This window comes from Eucyclogobius newberryi, unplaced genomic scaffold (genome assembly GCF_026437365.1).
Source record: "Eucyclogobius newberryi isolate DKJ021-1_F unplaced genomic scaffold, fEucNew1.0.hap1 SCAF_4, whole genome shotgun sequence".
Lineage (NCBI taxonomy): Eukaryota > Metazoa > Chordata > Actinopteri > Gobiiformes > Gobiidae > Eucyclogobius > Eucyclogobius newberryi.
Window position 1 is genome coordinate 3162399 of NW_027316056.1, and position 24938 is coordinate 3187336.

Genomic DNA, 24938 nt, shown 5'->3' on the forward strand with positions numbered 1-24938 from the left:
AAAAAATATAAATAAAAAATAGAGCTTTTAAGGCGAGACACTTGCAGGAAAACTATTAACTTTTTTTCCATGTTTTGTTTTTTTGGTCAGTTTGCTCTCTCAACATACAGACTTTTCAGACAAAACACAATTGTCAAATCTGCTCCCAATAAACATTTTTATGTTCAAACTGCACAATCTTGAACTGATAAGATTTTAACGGAACGTACAGAAGGATTTGTTGATTTAATTCAAAGCCTGATTTTGTCTAAAAGAATTAGGCAAAAAAAAAGTACAGAAAATGTTCGTACTTTTTTTTGGCCAATTTTTTTTATTGTGATGAGGCCAATTTTCAGTCAGAACGAGTAGTCGAAAACTAAAAAGGAATCCAAAATAAACCAAGAAATCTAAATCTGGCTCTGTCTATTTATCAGATTTAAATGCCCCAAACGTGTTTTGGTTGTGTTTATACATAAAATGTATAAATTAATTAGATAAACAAATAAGACTGTAAAGTTCGGTGTGTGTAAGAGCAACTTAAAGGTCTCTGTGGGAGAAATGAATTTGGAGAAAACATCCTTTGTCATATATAGATCTATGGATGTGAGTTGATTAAATGAAATAATAAAACATCTTTAGGTTCAGATTACTACTACTATCACTTCTGGTATATATTGAAATCTGATGCTAAAAAGTCACTGTAAATAGTGAAAATAAGCTTTTTGTTACATGAATTATTTCTGTAAAATTGTAAACATATATTTATCATAAACCTCATTCTCAATCAACAGAAACTGTGTGTTACTGGCCCAATAGGTGTCCAACTACCTCAGCGCACAAGACATGGGCCAAATAGACAAAAATCTAAATCTTTATATTTTTTGTGAGTTTCCTGATCACGATATTAGTGTTAGTTGAGGTGTATTGATCAGAAAAAATTGAAATGTCTATAAAATCAGTATGAAACATCACCTCATACTCATAAATAACCTTTTAGTAGCATTTTCCCACTATAAATGATATGTACGTGATATTCAAATTTTGCATATCATCGTCCTATCTCCGCCCACTTCTTAATGTTAGTTAAGTTAATGTTACTGCAAAATTCCTCTATGAATTGTCTCAGTTCCGTCTATTACCAAGCTATTTTAGCTGAAAAAGGCATTTTAAAATGAACAAAATGTAAAATAATGATCTACGTCTATTGTACTTTAATAAGAAATACCCCCAAAAAAGTATCATATGTCTCCATTAATCATATCATTCAGTCTGTTATTTGCCTGATCTAAAACTCTTATCATTTCTATTGGATATAAAGTGTGTTTGCGAACATATTTGACAAAGTAGCACATAACATAAAGGACTTTTTTAACCAAATACATCACAAAGTTAAACATATTCACAGCCTTTTGCACGGCTTAACCCTAAAGCGATGTGACCACAGAGGAATAAAAGGCCTTAATGTAAAACAACGCTCTTGTTTTCAGACAGAATCATCCTTTCCAAACCACCCTTGGGATTCTGTCCGGTGATTAGCGGTAAAACTAACTCAAGTGTGCAGCGCGTGCAGAGTAAATGTGTAAGAATGGAGCATGTGAGGGTAACACAGCGCCCTCTAGAGGACCGGCACCTTCCACCAGGCAACAGCACAAGATCACCTCCAAACAACTGCGGCGCTAATGACAAACTGTCCAACGTCCAATGAACTAGATCAAAGAGCAAAATATACATAATGAACTGCTTTAAAGTGACTTTGATTGCCAAATACACTTTTAAATTGTCTATTATTAAATATTAAGGTTTTGTATCTATGTTGGACAACTTCCCCTTGGTCTTTTACATTATGAAAATACAATAATATAATGTAGAGTTAATAGTTTATGTATTAATAAAGGATTGCGGCAACCACTTTATAATAAGGTCAAATGGTCAAATGGCAGTTTCAGGGACCGCTGCATTTCCCTTATAGCTCGTTATAGCCTCATGGCTAACCCTAACCCTAACCCTAACCCTAGGGCGCGGTCTAAAACGGCGCTAAAACGAGGTCAAATAGCGACGCAGTTTCAGGAGCCGCGGCGCGCGGCCGGCACAAAAATAACATGGCTTTTTCGGCCGCGCGCCGCGGCTCTACAGACACTCCCTTATAATAAATACACTTTAATTAGCCTCAATAAAGCATAGACGTAAAGAGGGCAATTTACTAAGCCCGAATCATTCTCAATAAACTATTTAAACCTATTGTTCATAATTAATGTTGTAATAATTAATAATTAAGTATTTTTTCCAAAAGTGTAGTTATTATTAAGTGTTACCAAAGTACCAGGAGGATTGGCCTGTTAACATATTCAGTTACAGTTTTAAGTGAACTGAATCTTGCAAGAGGATTTTACAGTCAAGAGTTCAGTAGTTTGATGGCGTCTCATGTAAATTCATTTAAAAACATTTGGAACACAATTTTGAAGCTAAGGAAAATACTTGATTTTAAAGATAAAACAAAAACACACACAAACAATGTAAATTTAAATTAATGTGTTCTTATTGTTCAGATAGATTAAGTTTAGTTTTTGTCCAGTTTATGTGATTTTCTGTCTGTATTAATAGTGTCAGTATCGATTTGTGTCAAGGCATCGATATTTTAGATAACCTATACACTGTTAAAACGTGCAAGCTCGGCACTCAGGGGTTCTGTACTTTCTGCAACATAATAAGTAAAACTACATTTAATTGCAGTAACAAAAGCAGCAGTAGTTTTATTTTGCTCGGAAGACACAGCGACTTGGCCAAGGTCGACTGACTTTCTCACTTCTCCTCTCTCTTTTCCATGTTCACTCGTGTGTCATCTCGGGTCAGTTTGGTTTTTCGCACAATCTGTAAATCCAGACCAGTTTCTTCACCAAGTTTAGAGGTGAAAATCTTGCTCCCTCGCCCTTCCTTCTGCTCAAAAACCTTAATTAAAACGCCATAGGTCAACTGAGCAGAGAAGTGAAGAGAGCATGAGCGAATATTTGACTCCCACAAGCAAGAGTTTGAATGTTTAGTCTTTATTTCTTGAAAGGTAATCTACAAATCCTCACAGAACTTTGACTGCATTGATTGGCTGATGTCTAACAGGAAAAGAGAGATTTGTAACATTGGCGTTTTACATCTCGGGTCAAACTTTAGACGCTTGCTTCATTGATTTGCTGTAGTCTATAAAGTTTTCGTTTTCATTTCAATGTAGAAGCTTGAATTGAACCAAAACTGTATTAAACAGCTATATATATATATATATATATAGTAGTGACATATTTATAGTTTTAATCTTTTTATCAAGCGTTTCAGGATAAGCATGTCATTTTTTCACCTATCGTCAATCTTAAATAGATATAAACAAACATCAAACCTGCAGATTCAATATTAACTGTACAATAATCCACTGTATGCACACGCCCGGCCTTTTACAAAGTCACGTTTAAAGTCCCAATATCAAAAAGGTCGACATTCCTCACAACGGTTTAATCAGAATAATCCCTAACACGCTGCGTGGCAAAGTTAACGATTTCAAGCCAAACACAGAGGATTAATCTGTGTTTGTTTAACCAATATTACACATGGCAGCTGGTGTTTGGTTATGTAAAACACGGCCGCTTCTGCTGATTGGAAACTATGTGATGTATTTAAATCTGTTTATCACTTAATGGCACATTTTAATAGGAATCATCAATGACACAGAGCGTGAAATGTCATCGACAAACTACAGCGTGGCTCGTTTCATGGCTTAAAAGAGAGATCCTGTTCAGTTATGTTCATATAAAATAACAATGTGCGCTGTATTCTGATATTAGAGTTAAGAACATAAAGAAATTGTATCTTATTTAACACATTTTAGGCTTAGTTCTTTTGACGAATTGAGACTTTATAAAATGGACTTGGGACTCGACTCAGGACTTGACTTGTGACTTGAATTTAAGTTTCTCCTCAAAGACATAAATGTGCGAACAAGCCCCCAGCAGCCAAGATGGCCGCCCATTCAAGTCAATGGGAGCTGCTCAGTAGTGCATGTCGCCATTTAGCCTTTAGCTCTTCGGGCAATATGGACCGGAAGTTACGTAGGTTTGCGTACCATGTGATCATGCTGACCAATCAGAGATTTACTAGAGTAGCGCAGAGCCCAGAGTGAGATAAAGCCAAATATTAAACAACTGGTTTTAAGAAAACTTAAGGATTTTGAACCTGGAAAAGTCGACCCGAACACAGGGTGAGGAGTGAGCGCGGGGCGAGCAGAGAGCAGCTGCCACTGCGTCATCATAAAATCAAGCCGTTTTCACTCATGTATCTATTAAAATATGAGCTTCACCTTCATGGTCTAATGCTGGTGTGCTGCTCCTTCAGTTTTACAATACATCACATATCATTTAAGTCATTATTAAGGCTACTTGTATGTGTAATACAGAAAACAACACTGATGGACACAAAACGTAACATCGATTCATTTATACCAGGCAAAACATTTCATTTCCTTGTTTTCCTTCCATAGCATTTATTACATTATTTAATTTTTCACCCGGTGGTGGTGGTGGCAACATGGTGGCTAGCCATACCATATCTAGATATTATAATAGATCCATGGTTTTGAATGGTTGATATTTAGAAGAACTTTCAGTGTTCAAGTGGTACAAGTTTACTGGAACAAACTGGTACAAACTGGAACATGTCTTACCTTCTTTTGTAGTTGCATTTCTTTTTCTTTTTTTTTTTTCAAGAATGACCATATACAAATATATAAATCTAAAAAGCAAAAATGCAAGTTTCATTCTGTAATTTTGACTGGAAACTCAGAGGACTTGGACTTGATGCTTAAGACTTGACAAAACATTTACTGAGTAAGACTGAAAAATAGGATTCCAGTAAAAAAATAATTAATACGTTACTAAATGTAAAGAAAATAAATGTAACTAAGAACTTTCTATTTCAATTTTCAATCTTTTTGTTTGACATTGTATTTAAAAGTTGCTTGACCAGTCGACTAATCAAAAAAACAATACTTAGTCGACTACAAAATCAGTCAGTAGTTGTAAAAATACTGCAAATAAATAGTTTTTCATTCAGATAATATCAAATGTCATTGAGAAACACGGTATTAGACAATGGTCTATGAAAGCATCTCTTAAAGCTCTGAATTGCGTCGAGGCGAGACAGTACCACAGCTCGTTTTTGCGGAGCGGTGACAGTGGAGAGCGCGAGAAAAAGAAGAAAAAAAGAATGAAAGAAGAGAGACAACAAGGAGAGTGACACCTGCCGTAACAGACTGTGGCTCGCTACGTCGGGGGAGAAAGCCGCGGTCACTCTTCTGTCGCCCTGATATTTCCCCCTCTCCTCTTTACTTGTCTTTGTTAGCGCTGTCTGCTTTCGTCAACTCTCCCGGCGTTATTTATTATTAACCAAGGTCTTGACACAGGCTTTTTCCTCCAGCTGTCAGTCAGGGAGTAAGAAGTGTGTGAAATCTTGACAAATAGATCACGACGTTTGCAGAAACTTGTTGGATGAGGAGGATTTTAATTGAGCAGTAGTCGGTGGGCTTGTGTGAAAGCTGGGGTATATATACATGCATTTTAATGACATTAATGACAAACGGAGTGGTCTCGCTCATCAATTTTTGACAAGAACTATACGAGACGTTATTAGGTGCCAAAGTTTGGCCAGGTAACTTTGAGAAACTTTGTGGTGGATGAACTCTGGTGGATGTCAGAATGTGGAACTTTTTGGCATTAAGCCTTTTTATAACCCTAAAATTTTCTCAAATGTAAATCATATTAAAATTTTTGTGGTTTGGGGCTGACACAAATGCCCTGACATTATGAAAAAAAAAGGCTGTTCCCCAGTTTTTTAAAGATTATGAAGAAAGTAGCAACACTTTTAAATATAAGAAATTGAAGAAAAAGCTGCGGTTGATGGATGTTTTATACAATATTTGATAGATTTTGGTCTTTGTAAATGCTTCAATTGTAATAAGATTAAGAATGTCAAGGTTTATTAAAGTTAGTCTGTGTAAAAAATATATATATATATTTGTAAAGGTTTTAGAAGCTGAATTAAACAATTTCAAATCAATATTCTCCAAAAAGTAGATGTAAATCGAAAGCGTTTTTATTATTTTGCCGCGTCTGTCACAATCACTTTGGCTTTGAGGTAAATGACTACTTGCTAAGGTCAGGTCATAGGTTACTGGTGCACAAGAATGCTTATATTTACATTAATGGGCTGCTTGTCTCCATGGAGATGACATGGATTTGCCTGGAATGTTCCACAGTATGGCAAGATCCATGACAAAGTGACAGACTGTCAAGGCTCTGGAACAGTTTGAGACAATACCATCATCAAATAAATGAGCGACTAATTCAATGCAACATTTTTTAAGACATTATTTGACCAGTTTTTTTCCTAAATGATTACTTCCTTTTAGTTTGAGTTGTTTTAAAAGAAAGAGAAGAGGCAGAGCAATGCAGAATCGTGTTAGTCTGATAAATAATCTAAATAAAACAAAAGAAATATCCTAATCAGAAGTTGTGAAAGCTATATTTAACTCAAAGATTAATCTTATACAGCCTACATGCCTGTATCTTAACAAAGTGCTTAGTAAATTATCTGTAGTGTTGTGTTCATCCTTATTTTAGACATACATTATTGAAAATAATTACTTAATAGCAATACGTAGTACTTTGGAATGTACAAAGTGTCTAAAATAACAAAATATATACAAAATTGTCCTAAAATTGGTTACTGGTCCAAGCGTTTCTCATAACATCGACAGTGCATAGTACAAACTTTACTAACACAATTCACACGCCATTATATTCTACTCTGCACTTGATAAAGCTGAGTCCTGCCCTTAAGCTCCTACAAGCCCTTGGACCTTGTTGCCGTGGCTGCAGCAGCTTCACTTTCATATATTTCTACATCCGTCTCTACTTCTACAGACTCTTGTTGTTGTCTGGAGCTAACAAACCCAAAATGTCCGCCTTATCCGTGATGTTTCCACCACCTTTGTTTCTTTTTCCGTTTGTTTTTCTTGTCCTACAGGGAGCCTCCTCTCGGCTCCGACTTTAAGAGACAGTGTGGGTTGTTAAACTTTTCAAAGCCTTCCTCCGTCACCTCTCATCTTATGTACGGACTTTCCCTTCAGAGATTTAAACTGGTACATGCTTCCTACTTCTTTATGCCTACCCATAAACTTACCTAACACTAGAATGTTTGCTTGAGTATGTCATGTTTATGTAAAGTGGACAAATTGTGCATTCTTATGGCTTTCATTGACTTTTAAACAAGCTTTTGGCAAACTTGGCATTGGCATTTCACATTTTCTAACTTCATTTTCAAGTACATGTGAAAAAACAAAATATATATACTAGAAACCACACCGATTCGAGCGCCCTCTGCTGTCGGCAATGGGAATGAACCGTTAAGCCCTTTAGGCAACGTGACCGCCATGTAAAGCGAGTCATACGTTTGTTGTTGCTGTAGTGGACACAATCTGACCACAGAAGAAGTCCAGCGATGGTTCTTAGACTTACAAACTGAGCAGGAGAAGTCGAGATTTTTAGGGGCGCCGCATGAATCCGAGGATAATTGAAACGGAGTGATTTGTGAGACGCGGAGAAGACATGCTCGTAAACGGGATTAAAGAAACAAGCGTGAATGAGGCGAAAATACAACTCCAGGTATGTTTTGGATGACAGCGACAACATAGCATGGATATGAGCTCAAAACAGTACATTTTGCATATGACGTATCCTTTAAAGGTACACAATGTAACTTTTCTGACGGTTTTTGCTTTGACTTAAGACTATACATAATAAATATATACTTCAAAACCGTGGCATACTTGTGTGCCTTTTGGAATCCCAAACACAAACTTGTGTCTTGTACGTTGCGGTTTTGAGCCTTACCTTGTCGAGGTAAGTGTAGCTCCAGATCTTTCCGTCGGCGAACACTCTGGAGATGATGCGTCCCTGGTTGTCGTACTCCCATTTCTCTGTGGTGGGACCTCTTTGCAGCCCGGTCACCTGCCCCGAACTGACAAACACAAGGGAAAGTCACATCAGGTACAAGTCAAACTCATGTCTTGTACATGAAATAAACTGTTGAGTCTGATGTACAGGAGCTGCAGAAAGGCATTATCAGTCTTAGTTAAGATTTTAAATGTATATAGCCCTGGTCTAATCTGTCTCTTGCAGTGTTTAATTTGCAGATAAACAAAGCTCGTCCTAAATACAATATTATAAGATTACAGAAAAATCCAATGCACAGAAGAGAACTCCGACCGCGTCAGACCTCAAAGTCAGACCAAACTCAATTCGTCAGACCTCAAAGGACCGATAAAGTGCAAACGGTGGCTCAGAGGCGTTCAGGAGAGTCTAGTAATTTAGCAATAGCATAAAAACTTTGGAGCGAATGAAAATGTCCATCATAGTTAACTGCACGTTTGGCAAGCATGGATAAGCAACCACTCATTTACATCAGGAACAGCGCCAATAAACATCGCCAACGGTCGCCAGTAGTCATCTCTTCTGCTCTAAAATTAGTGAGAACATGTCACACAATGAACTGCACTGTTAGATGCAGCAGGAATACACACTTGTCTCAGTTTATATGTGGCGAAAAGAACAGAATAGCTGTGAGCGCATCTAAGGACTTATGGTCGACTAGTAATTTAGCATTAGCACAAAACCTTTGCACCATTAATTGCTAATAAAAACGTAGATCCTACCTATAACCACATTTTTGTCAAACATCGACAGGCAGTCACTTTAATTTGACATTTGACATGCTAGGAGGCGCGTGGCTAAACACTTTCATTTTAACGTAGCGCATCGAAACAAAACCGCACGTGCCTGTCCGCGGTGAAGGGGCCGTAGTTTGTCATCTCCGCTGACCTAAAAGGAGTGAGTAAAACGACCAAACATGTGTCTAATGTTTTTGTGAATGATTATTGGCCTTCAGCCTGCTTGTTCCGGTCTTTAATCAGACTGCAGGGTTTACATTTGATAAAGACCGGACTGTACGTAAACGCCCAAACAGACTTCTCCACGTTTGTTATCGGGGTCTTCGAGACTCAAGGCAATCGCAGCTCCCAAGTTGCCTGTTTGAGTCTCTTTTGGTTTAAAGGGACCTGAAGTACTTACCTGGAGTACGTGAGGTTGACTGGCAGGAGTTTGCTACTGGGTGCCCAGAGCGTTGGGTGGCCCTGCGTGTCGTAGATGATCTTCAGCAGGAACTTTCGATGGTCGTCGTAAATCTTCTCCGTCTTCAGCGAGCGGTCGTAGTCCACGGACAACAGGTTTCTGCCGTTCACCTGTGATGGACATGTCGACTTGTCAGGAAACACTTTTTAAAATTCATCTGCACATGACAGGTTAGCATGTGCACTACTCAATTCCATAACAGCAATAAATATGTTCAGACTTAGCATTTGCTCCTTGTATCGTTTTTTCTTTTTTTTTACAGGAGGATCGAAAGAAAATTTTAACTTTATTATACATTTCTCTAAAACACACTTTATATTTCAGATTTTACTAAACATTTTGCCTATTTGTCCCCAGTTGGACTATTTTTTGTAAATTGTACTTGCACATTTGAAATAGGTAGATGTATACCATAACTGTTACCTAGCAACCAGAGAGTAAACAAGAGCAATATCAATTACACAACAGTTATGATTTGACAAATAATACCATATAACACCTTTTTTATTGAATGTTGGTTTGAACTGTCAGAAAGTGTCAGTTTAGTGTAAATTGCCATTGTTTTCAATGGCACGTCGCATTCTGTTTTAGAACTCTACGTCCTGAAATTTTTCAAACAAACTGCAAGTAGACAGAAGTAAAACTATGATAAATATTTACCATAGGCTCTATTCCACCAAACTAGGATTTGGTTAGGATGTTCATATAGACATATAGATTTTTCAATAGTCAGAATCTCTATATCGCAATATATAACTTACTCATTATTCCAGCCAAACATAAAATAAAGAATAAGAAATAAAATAAGAAAGCCATATGTTAATTGTTACTAAATTATTACAAAACTAAGCACATTTATTTATATATCTGTACTTTACTTAAGACATTTTTACAGTGGATACTTTTTTACTTTTAATTCACTACTTTTGAGAGCAGGTATCTATACTTTCTACTCCACTACATTTTTGAACTGGACTGAAAAATAAAGTACTTCTTGTAAAGTTCATTCACGACAACATCCTGCCCAAATATTAAATACAAAATTACTACATTATTGATTCAGTCGCTTCCTTTGACCATAAAATCTGCACAATTCTTCCACCAAGGTCACAACATCTGATGCTTTATTAGTTCTCAAAATCTGTGTGAAATACTTTTGAAGGTTTTTCCACTAGTAGATGTTTAAAGTGATGAGTCATTTTTGCCCCTGGATCCGAACATTCACTTTATTTTCAGTAAATGCCAAATTTGTTCTCAAAGCCAATAATTGCAGACAGCCCTGTAACGTGCTTGGGTGCCACTAGAGGGCTCTGTATACACGGGGAACACTGAATCAGAAGATGACAGGCCTACTAAAACTCTTATTTATGACACGTGAGCAGGTCCAACACAAACAGTGGCCGTGCAGTAAATCGCTGAAACAGAACTAAACAAACAACGCGCCTCGTCCCCGCTCCGTCTGAACCGACCAACCGGCCGTTCTGCACTTTACGGACAATCTTCACAACCTTTTCAACACGACTCCCAATTTATGAAAACAAACTATCAAGGCTCGAGCGCTAAAGTTATATTAACAGACTAGGGGAGGGGGGAAAATGACACGTTAGATCATCAATTGTTTGGGTTTCATTAAAGTTAAGAGTCCTGCTGGAAACGGTTCAAAAGTCTTGTTTATGAATGAGCAGGAGGTGAAGGAGCAGAGATGGACATTTTCAGACTGTGGCTTTGGTCCAGTTGGCTCGGTTGTGAGGAGAATTGAGTTTGCAACATCCTTTTTTTTCTCTTTCAAACTGTGGCATGAGTACGTGGATTTCTCTGCTTTTCAAACATTTGCTGAAATTAGAGTCAATTGAATCCACTTTTTTGTCCTCCTTAGAAATCCTGGTTTAGAACTTGTATTGTAATTGTGTAGTCCTGCTTTAGACCTAATTTTGCTCTAGTTTAGATCTAGAATATTCATTTTTTTAGATCTGGTTTGTTTTAGATCGGGAGGTACTCAGAAGACTTATTATTTTCTTAAGTGGCAAATGCTTAAAGCTAGTATAACCGACTTTGTTCTTGTAAACTAGCAAATTTAGTCCCTTGTGAGAGCACAGTTTTTGAACAAATCAGAATGTTGCAAGTACAAAATAAGTACAAATACAAATGTTTTATCCATCGTGAACCTAGACATCTAGAGCTGAAAGGAGAACTCCCCGATTGACTGAGCTTCGGCTGTTTGCTCCAGTTTCACTTCGCCATCTGAAAAAGCTGTGCTAAAGCTGTGCTAAAGCTGTGCATGCACCCAAACTTTCATGAAGGTGAATATTAATTATGTGCCGAAGAGCTGGAAACTAAAAGATTTTTGCCGTTTTAAAAAGGGTGAAAAACAGATTTATTTTAAACAGCGGTGTACATTGATCAAAAGCTGATACATTCTGAGTGTCTGGGTCTAAAAGCGCTTTTCTCTGCTTTCGGACGCCAGAGCGAGTTTTGCGGTCGTGGTAAAGCTAACAACAACTGGCATGTTGGACGTATATTACAACAGCAGAAACATGGAAAGTGTTCAAATATGCCATAATGTGGGTCCATTTGAGTTAATTTATTGACCTGAACATAGTTATTACATTTTCAATTCATAAAAACAATGTTTGAGGGTACATTTTTGCATTTGTTTACATTAGCGTTAGCAACATTAGCATGCGTGTTGAAGCTGTTGGGCGTTTATCTTTCGGAACTCAAAACTCAAATCTGACTGGAACGCACCATTAAACGCAATAATTAGATGCAGACAGCATACAGTGGTGTAATTTTGACCTTAGGAGCTTTGAAAATATTTGTAAACACACAAATCAGATTTGACTTTATTATATGAAAAAAAGGGTACAACGCCTTTAAATATGCTACATTCTTCCTCCTTTTGAGGTTCGGAAATCCAGTTCGCTGAGGGTATTTCCATTTTTAAAGTAAGAGTAGCAGGGCCAAAATAATTGCAATTAATGATAATATCATGGTAATTAAAATAGATAACAGTCTAAAAATGTAATCAATGTTCCATCCATCCATTTTCTACCGCTTGTTCCCTTTTGGGGTCGCGGGTGACTGGAGCCTATCCCAGTGACTTCGGGCCTTAGGCGGGGTACACCCTGGACAGTGGCCAACTTGTCGCAGGGCTAACACAGAGACATAGACATTACAGACAGTTCACGCTCACATTCATTCACTAGGGCCAATTTAGAGTCACCAATTTTGCCTAACACATGCATGTCTTTGGACGGTGGGAGGAAGCCGGAGAACCCGGAGAGAACCCACGGTAACACGGGGAGAACATGCAGACTCCACCCAGAGAGATCATGTGATGTTGGTCTGGTCCGGGAATCGAACCCATGATCTCCTTCTTGGGAGGCAAGAGCGCTAACCGCCTTTGCCACCGTGCACCCATTTAGTTAATAACTATAATTTAAATATTATTAATAAGTAATAAGTAATTGATAACCTTTTTTTGACTTTTGACTTTTTTTTAAGTGACAACAACCTCACTCACAGATAAGACGCTTTTATCTGGCACAATCTGGGGGTAAATTACCTTTGTTGCCGATTATCACAACTATACAATATGAAAGTACCACGAACGATTATGACAAAATTGTTTAATCATCCCATCCTCACTCAAGTACAAGATGCTGTGATTAAAACTACTCTGAGAATAATGATTTGACTAAATCGGAGTCATTACCGTCCACTTCTGCTCCATCGTGTGCAGAGTCACGGAGGCAGCTAAAGTTTGCATAGATGGCGATGTTGCGACTGTGGCTCGCCTCCAGTTGGCGCGCAGACGCATTGGCAGACACTTGCAGATCGAGGCTCAAACCAATCTGTGCACACGCTCCCAGTTTGACTCCGAGCGGCGGGGACGGAGCGTTTGTGCAGCTGAATGCTCGGAGTGGAAACGATATAGGAGACGAATGAGAGGCACAGCCAACAAGTGCCAGATTTCCCAAAGGGCGAGGACTGCAGATGTAATTAAATGAACGGGAACGTCTCGGCTGAAGTGACGGGCAGAGATTTTGAAGAGCAATTTAAAGGTTTTCTAATTTATACTTTCTTTAGTGGGATGATACATGTAAATATTATATTTTTACTTCAATGAAGCGGCAGTTTGTGAAGAAACGATTGGTTAAAAAGTTAAAAGTTGGTGTTGCTGTGTTCTGTAAAACTTTTTTTTTTTTATCTCAAAGCCACCTAATGGAGTTCAGATTAAGTGGAGATTAATCTATTTTACATTTTATATTTATTTTGGTCGTGGAGTTTAGGGCTGGGTATTGCCAAGACCCTTGCGATACGATACGTATCCCGATACAGGGGTCACGATACGATACGTATCCCGATACTTATATTATTACTATATTCCGATACAATTCCCTCATTCCGATATGTATCCCGATACATTTTTGAAAAAAGGGTCTTAAAAATGTACCAAATGGGTAATGTTTTTACTCTGAATAAGAAAATGTATGAAATTTCATGTTTATCCACAAAGCACTTATTTATAAATCCATTCTGCTCTAATAACTTATCCAACTGATTCAAATAGAAATATAAGGAACACATTCTAGTAAAGTATTGCATGCTTCTTGCCAAACAATTGGCCTGGTCTGAACATGCTGCAGCAGCATCTTCTACACAGATCAGCTTCTGATCAGGTCCACAGCTCCTTCTCGAGAAAGGAGCGCAGCACAAACAGCAGATCAAAAGTACTATTTCACCTCGTTTAAAGCCTACGGGCCACAAAAATCGTAATTTTTTTTTTTTTTTTAAATAAAAAAAATATCAATACTGTGACTCAGTATCGATACGCGTATCGATACGGAGTCCGTGGCGATATATCGCCGTATCGATATTTTGAACACAGCCCTAGTGGAGTTTTCATCAAAAAACATAAATGTTTAGGGTTGTTTATTGTATGAAATTGGTATTTTAGTATTATCATTTTTTTACAGGGGGGGTAAAATAAAAGCAAAAGCATAAGCAAAACAAAGAAAACGGGGGAAGAAATCAAATATTATTTTAGTATTCATCAATGTCTAAATCTGTTTCTTTGTCATCAATGCACAAATACACAAAATTCCCTCCAAAATGTAAGCGTAAAATACACAAATATCTGACTGTGAATAAAAAATTGTGTCTATTTGTCACATACTGCAATAATAACTTCACCAAAGTAGGAAAAACTAGGACTGTTCATGATTCATTCTACTGCCTTTTACAGTGTGATGACGAATCTTCCATGAGCACGTTAAACAATGGTAATAAAATGTTTTGTTTTTGTTTTGAATCGATAAAAACTGCGACAGGACTGAGATGCGAGTCGAAAACGCGTGGCAACAAAAACATTACAAGATGACTATTATCTTTAATAACAACTCTCCACTTACAGCGCCATTACTTTTCACTCAGCAACAGACAATTCACCAATTTAGGAACACAATCACTCTACTATTTCCCCGCTTCATGTCCTTGACGACGTCAGACCAATGGAACAAAACTGTTTCGGCGTTTTCCTTTCAAGGTTTGGTGGCGTTAAAATATTTCAACCACTTCGGTTCATTTGAGACCATTACTTGAGCACTCTCTCAGTTTGAGTCACGTTTTTTTTTAAAAGCGCCTGTCGTCAGGGTCAAATCTGTGTGTAACGCCTCACGGTTTTGTCTGTCGGCTTTGGAAAAGTGGACATTTATGCAACGAGCTGGTCATATTTCCCCATCTCGTGCTGGTCTTTTCCATTGGTCTAATCAGGAGAATTGTTTACTCGTACCAGTCTCAAATACCACACGCTTTTCACATGCTTTAAAATCTGGTGCAATGTAAATACAATTTTCAGTAAAATTAACAAGTTATGTATTATTGAGTGTAACAAAAAAGTGAATTTACATTGGACCAGATTTTAAAGTTACTGAAAAGCCTGTAGTACATTGGGCTAGTACAAGTAAAACCTGATTAGACACAAGATTTATACGAGAAGATTGGAGAATTATCATTTTATCCTTTTTTTCTATTATGGAGGCTACAAAATGAATTCACAGACACATGACAGTCCATTTTGTTTGTCTCCCGCTGATGCATGTGACTTTGATTGGGTCTGAACCGCTGTGTGGACCAATAACAGAGCAGCATTGTGGTTTGAAGCGTCTGAACAAACCGAAAGAAACATGGCGGCACTGACGGACAAACTTTGGCCTATTTAAGCAGAAATACAGACTTTTGTGGAGGGAAATATCTCTGTGCTTTTTTCTCTACTTGATTTAAGTTTTTAGCACCATTTTGGACCTCCACATTTGTCTATTCCAGCATTACATTACAATGCACTCAGCTGCTAAATTAGCTCCTCGCGCGCGCATTAGCATGTAGCATGTTGTCAGGCGGAGGGTTCAGCTGCGTTCCTCTGGCCTTACACTCACCTCATCATCATTATCAGCTCGGCGTGGCACAAACCAGACAGCACCGTGAGCACAAATACACAAATACTACTGGACCACATTCTGGATATGCATGATATTTATTTTTCCTGCAAACACATAGCTTTCCCCATCTCATTATGGCAGGACCCCTCGTGCTGCGGCGTTCGTTAGGGAGAGTACATGGACAGACCCCCCTAGAGGAAGAGCGGTGACAGTTTTTACACCATTAGGTCCCTCACAAAGCTTCATGTAATATTCAAACGGTGCAGGCAAATCATTGTCCCTCACCTTTAGCTGCTAATGGGTATGAAAACAAGTCCCCGACAGAGGCGCTACAGGGGTACAGACTTCTGTCGCCGTGTTGAAATCAGTACAGTATGCAAAAGCGAAAGAATACTTTTTACATTTGTAGTAAATATATATAATATATGCAATATAATCTGGTGGGTTCAGTGAATATAAATACCTGTGTTTGATAAACTGTTAAGCAGGACATTTCACGTGTTCAGGGTGCAGTTGGTTACAGTTTATTTGAACTCTTTTTTATGTCTTGTCTGTCAAAAAGTTTCAAAAATATTGAGCTTTTACACAACTTAAAAGTTTCTATAAAATACACTGATTTAATGTAAACCATCAGACATTTATTTTGTGTGTTACAAAGCTTGAACTGAACTAAAAGTACTCTAGAGTCCTGTTTCCTGTTTCCGCTGCGCTGGGAATCCTGACAGCCTAATCGCGCCTTGGAAAACTGTTGCATTCTGGGACATGAGCCCAATGACCCTTATCATTTTGGGGAGTTACTTCTGGAAACACTTGTTCCGCGTGTTATAATTGTTTCCTCAGTTCGGAGCTTTGCCTGAATTTATGATCAGAGTGACTGCACTGGAGCGGCCCACAGTCTGCGGCCCATAAATCACACCAGGACCAGAACACGGACGCACTTTAACAACCACTTTCCTCACTTTAAGCAGCGATTAAACAGCCTTGCAAAATTAGAACAATAGGAAAAACAATTATGAATGAAAGTTGGAAAGATATTTTGAATGTTATATTTATGAACAATTGCGTGGCCACTTAGAAACGTAAGAAACAGAACTCTTTAGACTATTTATTTATTCAAACAGAACATTTTAAACAGTTTTCAACGGTCCAAAGGTTTTCCTCTCTTTTTCTACATCCTAATCATCCATCGAGATGAGTTTATAAGTGCTTTTCACAACCAGTTTTGCTGTCACGGTAAAACTAACAACAACTAACAAGCTCACAACACACGAAAACGCTCTAAAAAAAACCCCACGAAAACACTCTACAATCAGATGCAGAGAGCACACAGAGGTCTCATTTTGCCCTTGAGAGCTGATTTTACAACATATATGTACTGGAATGACACAAATTATGCTCAAACACATTAACAGGTAAAGCCACTTTAAATCTGCATTATTTGATGGAGGTCAGTTGATTGTAGAAAAACTTTGACTTTTTCTTTCTTTATTGCTTTTTTAAACAAAAAAAAACTTTAACTTATTTTTAAGACTCAACCAAACTAAACTAGAGTCTGTCAGTCCATTTCTCCAACAAAAGCTTGACTACTATTTATATTTACAAAAAATAACCCAGGCGGGGTTGAGATCGGATTTTCCTCTGTATGTCCACTTTTAATTAGAGTGAGTCAGACATCAGAGGCCAAAACTACAGAGTCTCAGCTTCATAAAGAGTTCAGACATTTGTCTATTCTCCAAAAGGTTCAGAAACTGTTTTAGTCAAGGGAAATTTCAGTCCTAATGATAATGTTAAGCGAAAGAAAGTGCAAGAAAAAGCTGTATTTAAGCAGTTTTGCATCATTTTCCTGAGATTTCTCACTACATTTTGGTTTGTGAATGTCAGGTGATAACTTTTGTTTTCCCTAATGACAAATAACCATGGGGAAATTGTGTGGTTTTTTTGAGCCGACACATTTTTGGTTCTACTGAGGACACTGGCTTTTCCTGCTCACACCTCGTTCATTTCTAACAGCTTCTCACCAGAGACCGGCTCACTCCAAATAAAATAAAAGAGGTTTAGGACACAAATACCTGAAACGCTGTCCAATTGTATTATGTTACACTATAGTGACGTACAGATCTAGGCATTTTGGAAACTCTTTTTCCTAACACATTCTCTGTTTTCTGTTTTATTTATAAGAGCCATTTTGATGAAAAATTACAGCAACTAAAATATTTTCATCATCAGTTTTATGACAAATATTTTCTTCAGTCATAAAACTTGATTTTGTGACTATGCAGCTGTTTAATAGAGCGAACAGCAAGATTTGTTGTTGCTAGTCTTTCCAATTATTACTTTAGCTAGCTAACGTTACACCTGTAAATACTTAGACAAAGTGCCGTGCCCTTTATGATATGGACAGTAAAACTCTAAATGTAGAAAAGGTTCGTCAAAGAGCTCAAATGTTTAAAGGACACTATGCTGAATAGACTCTCTCCTTTAACCCTGTTTTAACATTGTTCAGTAGCATCTTTATTCACACTAGTTTAGTGAGTCCTGGTTAGAATGTCCTCTCCCTCCGAGCGTCATTCAGAATTTCCCCGATGTGTTTCATGTTCTTGATCGGTGACATGACTCTGAGAAGCTTCTCTGTTGTTTTTAAGTCCATAAATCATTGGCAGACTCGTTCTGAGCATTTCTCCCGTATAGTCGCGATCAGTACGACTGCATAGCTCCAGTAGCGAGGCAGAAGCAAGTCAAGATTTTTTTCTCTCAAACATGTCATTCCCCCTGCTGCCAGTAGATGGAGTCTTAAGCTCAGTTTCTTGCATGGGTGAAGGCTCAGACATGGAACTCCTTTTTTTATTTTTTTTTATTGAACTTTTTTGTAGTTGCTCTAAAACATGAAATGCCAAAGTAAATGTACGGTACTCAAAAGCATGTTTAAAGGCAGATAACAATACAACCAAACATAATATTTGTCCTTTAAGATAAGTTGACGAATCAACTGAGTTTCATCAAGTGGGGAAGTCGGACCCGCAACTTTAGACCAGAGTTGTTTTCTGGCTGGTGTGAGCATTCATGTACACTTTTCAACTTGAAGAAACATTTCATAGTGAGTGACAGGTGGATTCAACCAATCACAGTGAAGTTTGAACTCTCAGAAGACGAAGACTTGATTACCTCTTGATCACCGCTACGAAATAATGAAACTGAAACTAAACCAACATCAAACCACTCCAAAAATAACCCCAACATCCTCATGCTATTCAAACCATGAGTGGAGTTCAGAATCAAAGTCGTGCAGATGTCATGTCTTCGCAGTGAACCCGAAAACGACAGTGGCAGATGTGCTCTCTTTGGTCTTACCCTGAGTTTCCGTCCGAACACGACCACCTTGCCTCGGTTCTGCTCCTTCCTGAACCTCCACTCCACCAGGTTCTGTCCGTTCTCCCCGGGCAGCGTCATGTTTCGTCGGGCCACGGTGGGATTAGCTGCACCTGCAAAGCCGATGGAGAAAACAGATGAGGGATTTTCATGGACGAGCTAAATCAAATGCGGTGGACAAGGTGTTTACGGGGGTCTAATAGGGCGACAGCTCCAGTGGAATAAGGGCAAAGTGAAGCTTCTGTAAAGACTTGTAAAGGTCAGGGGATGTTAGGACGTTTATACAGCTGCAATTCTACTTATTGTCTCAGCAAACCAATGACGTTTCTTTATCTGAGAGATTTCTAACGTTCCATAAACTCATAAATAGATCTGTAAAAGTATCAAAAATCAAATAGTAATCAATACTAAAACTAGTATCAACGGCAGATACTCAAAAGAACAAGTATCAATACTAAAGAAATCACATAAACAGGACACAATCTGACTTAACAGTTTCATAATGACCACAAACTATTATTAATAATAACAACTAAATTGAATTGATTCTGGCTTACAGACTGAAAAATTAATATCCAAATACATTACACATACTCAAAATGACAAACAAAGAATAACCTTTTGTAACTTTAATCATTCACATTCTCTATCTAAGTCTAAAGCACGTTTTTAACATTCTTCAGATTAAATATTTATCTTAAAATTCATATGTACAATATAAATAATAATTCGAATAGTCAACTAATCAAAAACATTATGGCTGAGTAGTCAATTATTACTTATTACAGCTAAACTAGACCAGAACTAAATTTACATACATAACCAGGACTTAAACAGGGTAAACCAAGACTGAACCAGGACTAAACCAGGATTAGACCAGGGATACACCAGGAATACACCAGGAATAAACCAGGATTAAACCAGGAATAAACCAGGAATACACCAGGAATAAACCAGGATTAAACCAGAATTAAACCAGGATTAAACCAGGATTAAACCAGGATTAAACCCAGGATTAAACCAGGAATAAACCAGGAATAAACCAGGATTAAACCAGGAATAAACCAGGGCCAAACAGAGACTAAACTGAGAATAAATCAAGGAGTACAGCAAGACAAGATTAAAAATAAACCAGGGCAAAAGCAGCGCTAAACCAAGACTAAACTAGGTTTCATCCCAGAAGTACAGAAAGACTGCCTAATCTTTTAAAAACGGTACAGTAACAGAATCTCAGTTCAGTCAATTCAAACGCTTAATCGAGCTTGTCCCTCTTTAGTTCTACACCTCTTAGTTCTACACCTCTTTAGTTCTACACCTCTTTAGTTCTACACCTCGTTAGTTCTACACCTCTTTAGTTCTACACCTCTTTAGTTCTACACCTCTTTAGTTCTACACCTCTTATTCTACACCTCTTTAGTGCTACACCTCTTTAGTTCTACATCTCTTAGTTCTACACCTCTTAGTTCTACACCTAAACCTTCCAGTGTGTTGTGTCTAATATGACAAAGTGTCCGTGAACAGTGCGTTTGGGCCGACGGTGGCGTGTAGAACAGAACATAATGGAAGCACATGTTAAACCTGGGCACAAATGGAGCCGTCGCATGGTATTTACCTGAACAAATGAGATCTGCCGAGCGACGCCAAACAGCACACGACACTCCTGTCTCGAGCAATCCACGTCACAATCAGCACAACTATGAACAGCACAATCCACCCCTCCATACTGCATTTCAAGGCACGACAATGAGACGAGAGCAGAGGCAGAAGGGACAGAGTCTTTAGCGGACTGACAAGAAGTTAAAGTCAGGAAAGCTGAACCAAGGCTAAACCAGGACTGAACCAAGGCTAAACCAGGACTAAACCAAGGCTAAACCAGGACCGAACCAAGGCTAAACCAGGAGTGAAACAAAGACCAGGACCAAACCAAGGCTAAACCAGGACCAAGCTAAGGCTAAACCAGGAGTGAACCAAAGACCAGGACCAAACCAAGGCTAAACCAGGACCAAACCAAGGCTAAACCAGGGCCGAACCAAGGCTAAACCAGGACCAAACCAAGGCTAAACCAGGACCAAACCAAGGCTAAACCTAAACCAGGACCAAACCAAGGCTAAACCAGGACCAAACCAAGGCTAAACCTAAACCAGGACCAAACCAAGGCTAAACCAGGACCAAACCAAGGCTAAACCAGGACTGAACCTTGGTTCAGTCCTGGTATTAAACCAGAGCCAAATCAAGACTTAACTAGGATTTAACCAGCGCTAAATCAAGACTAAACTAGGATTAAACCAGAGCCAAATTCCTGGTTTAGTCTTGACTAAACCAGGAATTAACCAAGGCTGAGCCAGGACTGAACCAGAGTTGAACTGAAACAGGATTAAACCAGGGCGAAACCAGGGCGAAACCAGGTTTGAACCAGGATTAACCAAGGAGTACAGCACGACAAGATCAGGTCGTAACCAAGTCTGAACCTTGACAAAAACATAAACCGTATTAAACTTTTTCTGAACCAGGACTAAAACAGGATTAAACCAGAGCCAAATCAAGACTAAACCAGGATTAAACCAGAGCCAAATCAAGACTAAACCAGGATTAAACCAGAGTCAAATCAAGACTAAACCAGGATTAAACCAGAGCCAAATCAAGACTAAACCAGTATTAAACCAGAGCCAAATCAAGACTTAACTAGGATTAAACCAGAGCCAAATCAAGACTTAACTAGGATTAAACCAGAGCCAAATCAAGACTAAACCAGGATTAAACCAGAGCCAAATCAAGACTAATTCAGGATTAAATCAGAGCCAAATCAAGACAAAACCAGGATTTAACCAAGGAGTCGACTAAAAGGACTAAAATCAGATTGAACTTGAAGTAAGGCTGAACCAGGACTAAACTAATTCTAAACCAATCAGTAAACTAGACCTGGAATACTGGGACTAAACCAGGATACTAAACCAGACAAATGTAAATCATGTACAATGGGATTAAATCAAGACCAAGTACTAAACCAGGACGAAGTCAGGGATCAAACCTGATACAAAACAAGATTAACCAAGGATAGAAAATGTCCTTTACTGAACCCACCATATTTTTATTTTTACACCGTCTGAAAGACCAAGGATAAAGCACAAAAAGAAATAAAGCCCTGAATACAGCACTATTTAGAACAAGGTAAAATGTAATGTGAGTTTTTCATAGCAGCTCAAACGTGTAGACAGCCAGTAAACAATACAATAGATATAGATTTTCCTTTGTCAAACAGAACCATTGTCACAGATCTGTGTAAAGATATGACGAGACACAAAAATGCAATTTCATTCAAAGTTTATCTGCGTTTGACAAAACCTTGATCAGATTGGGCCTCCGAAGGTGTTTTGTGAAGGTAGAGAAGATAAAAAGACCATAACTATTTACAAATATTTACCTGAAAAATTGATGAATTGTACATTTCTAGCTTTTAAAAGTGGTGTGACAAGTTTGTTTGTATAGACTCATGAACTACTGCTGCTGCTCTACTACTATAACTACTATCAAAATACTGAAACGTGATACAATATTGTGGGCTTCTGTATCGATATATATATATATATAAATATATATATATATATATATATATTTAATATATATATATATATATATATATATATTTGGTATATTACAACAAATAATGTTGTGTAGCACTACAATAGTGTTCATAGTTGTTTAGAGAAAGGAAGCTACTGTTGTTGAAATGTAGTTGGATTTTTAAAAACAGAATATCGTGAGCAATATAACGATTATCGTATCAGCCTTGTATCGAGAGGGATTCCCAGTCCTAGCCACTACTACTACTACTACTACTGTGTAAATAATGTACATACTTAATTTCATTTTTATTTTAAAACAAAAACGCTGAACACGGAAACAAGTTTTAAATACCATTCTAACTCGAAAGCAGATAAACATTTATTCCATTTTATTTTTCATGGCTGATGGTGATTGCTTATGATACAGAGGGACTGATGCTCGATAAGCTCTGCGGATACTTTTGGGCTGATATGTAGGGGTGATTGGGGTCATTTTCCTACAAATATGTCATTTAAATTGACTACAAACACCTACAGCCCCGTTTAACCACAAAGAAAGCAGTGGACTCCCGTTTTGTGCAGTTTACTCTTTGCACATAAGTATTCAAATGAAGCAATAACCAATATGCTAAGAAGTACAAATAGTTATAATGTACAGCCTGATGTAGATGTATTTGTTTCGTGTTGGTGGTCACGTACCTGCGAGTATGTGCGGCTCGGTCTGGTAGTGACTGTCCATCCCGTTGGCGTAGATGACCCGGAGCGAATGGTCGTTCCCCACTGAATAACTGTTCCGAAGTTGGTCTGTGAAAAAAATGCAATCGAAATATGAATAAATACAAAGGAAACAAAACCAAAGGCCCAAACAAAGCCCTCATGTTGACCCTTTTAAATGTCTGCACCGGGACAATGAGAGAAGCTAGCATTTCACTTTTGTCAAAATGTATTGTTGAAAAAGTGAATTGAAGTTTATTTTGGGCTGTTATGAACAAGCTCAGCCAAACAGACTGAACCGACTTAAACTGGGAGATATTTTTAGAACAGGATTATTGCACCGTCTGTGTTTTGGAGATTGGAACATTTATTTGGATTTCTGTGAAAATATCTCCCAATCCAAGGGTCTCAGAGCGATGGAAAAATTAGCACCATAATATTCTCTTTTTCATCGACAAAAGTCTTCAAAATGTCACCTATAAACAGGAAGTTAAAGGCGCAATGGACGATTTTTCGGCAATTAGAGAACGCAGGCGGAAGTGCGCATACGCACTCCCCCGTGCGGACTGATACAACACACACGTGCGTTTGTTTATTAGCGCGACGGATCGCATCGCATCTCTTGTCTCTCGTAGATTTCCGTCTCTTATGAGACAGCTAAAACAGTCTTTCTCCGTCTTCATTTTGTCCCGTACACTGAGGGAACTATATAATGATAGATCATAGATCAATGCGCTTAGACACGCAGAAACGTGGGAACGAACCGCATGCGGCTGCAGGTGAGCGGTAGGTGCGTTTTATGATTGATACGTGGCAGGACTAATCGGCAGTCCACGCCACGAGGAAATAAGACTTAGATTTGGGCCAAAAAAATCGTCCATTCAACCTTTAAAGCCCATGAATATAACATATGATTATTTTCTAAAAAGGAAGGAGAATAGAACTTATACAAATATCATGCATTATTTATACTGTTATCAGCCTTTAAACAGGCTAAATTTTAGGACTACATTCATATTTGGATCTCTGCTGTTTCCCACGGCGCTGACTGAGGTTTTGTGCCATCTACTGACAACAGAGGGACTTACGCAGGTCAATAATAATAAACTGGAACGTTTTCTCAGAGATACTAATAGCCACACAGTCGTACTGATCGTGACTAAACGGAAGAGTGTGGAGATGATTTATTGACTTAAAAAACAGCAGAGAAGATTCTCAGAGCCACGTCACTGATCGAGGAGATTCAGAACGTGAGTGTTACTCTGGCAACAACACATCATCAGTAGGGTAAAACTAATATGTCTCACGACGGTCTAAGAGTGTTTTTGTCCTTTAAATTCAATGTCATAGGAGTGAAAAGTAAGCAGTAAGTGAGTTTTGGTGTTTATGTTCAGGTAAAATTCTGGAATAAACTCAAAGGACTGCAAATAATGTTCAAATATAAAACTATTTCTAAGTAGTTTAGTTTCAAAAGAAGATATGAAGGGTGGGAGAAAATAAGTTAAACCAAAAACAAAAACAAAACTACAGTAATAGTCTCCTTCTACTACTTCTACTTTGAGTATTTCCTACAGTTTAGGCATGACCTTGTCCCGGTTCACTGTAACTAATATGATAACTTATTGTAGTTGTAGTAAAGCTGTATTAAATAGTAT

At 38.1% G+C, this 24938-nt stretch overlaps 1 protein-coding gene across 9 annotated transcripts in view; it reads right to left on the minus strand.

Moving 5' to 3' along the window:
* Window positions 1–24938, minus strand: part of LOC140377613 (teneurin-3) — a 470016-nt gene that overhangs the window by 13040 nt on the left and 432038 nt on the right. For all 9 annotated transcript variants that reach the window (XM_072463087.1, XM_072463086.1, XM_072463085.1 and 6 more), the window contains 4 exons: window positions 23269–23373; window positions 18989–19119; window positions 9141–9310; window positions 7905–8031 (listed from right to left, as the gene is read on the minus strand). In XM_072463087.1, the coding sequence (XP_072319188.1) occupies window positions 7905–8031; window positions 9141–9310; window positions 18989–19119; window positions 23269–23373 (533 nt within the window). The remainder of the gene's footprint in view (window positions 1–7904; window positions 8032–9140; window positions 9311–18988; window positions 19120–23268; window positions 23374–24938) is intronic.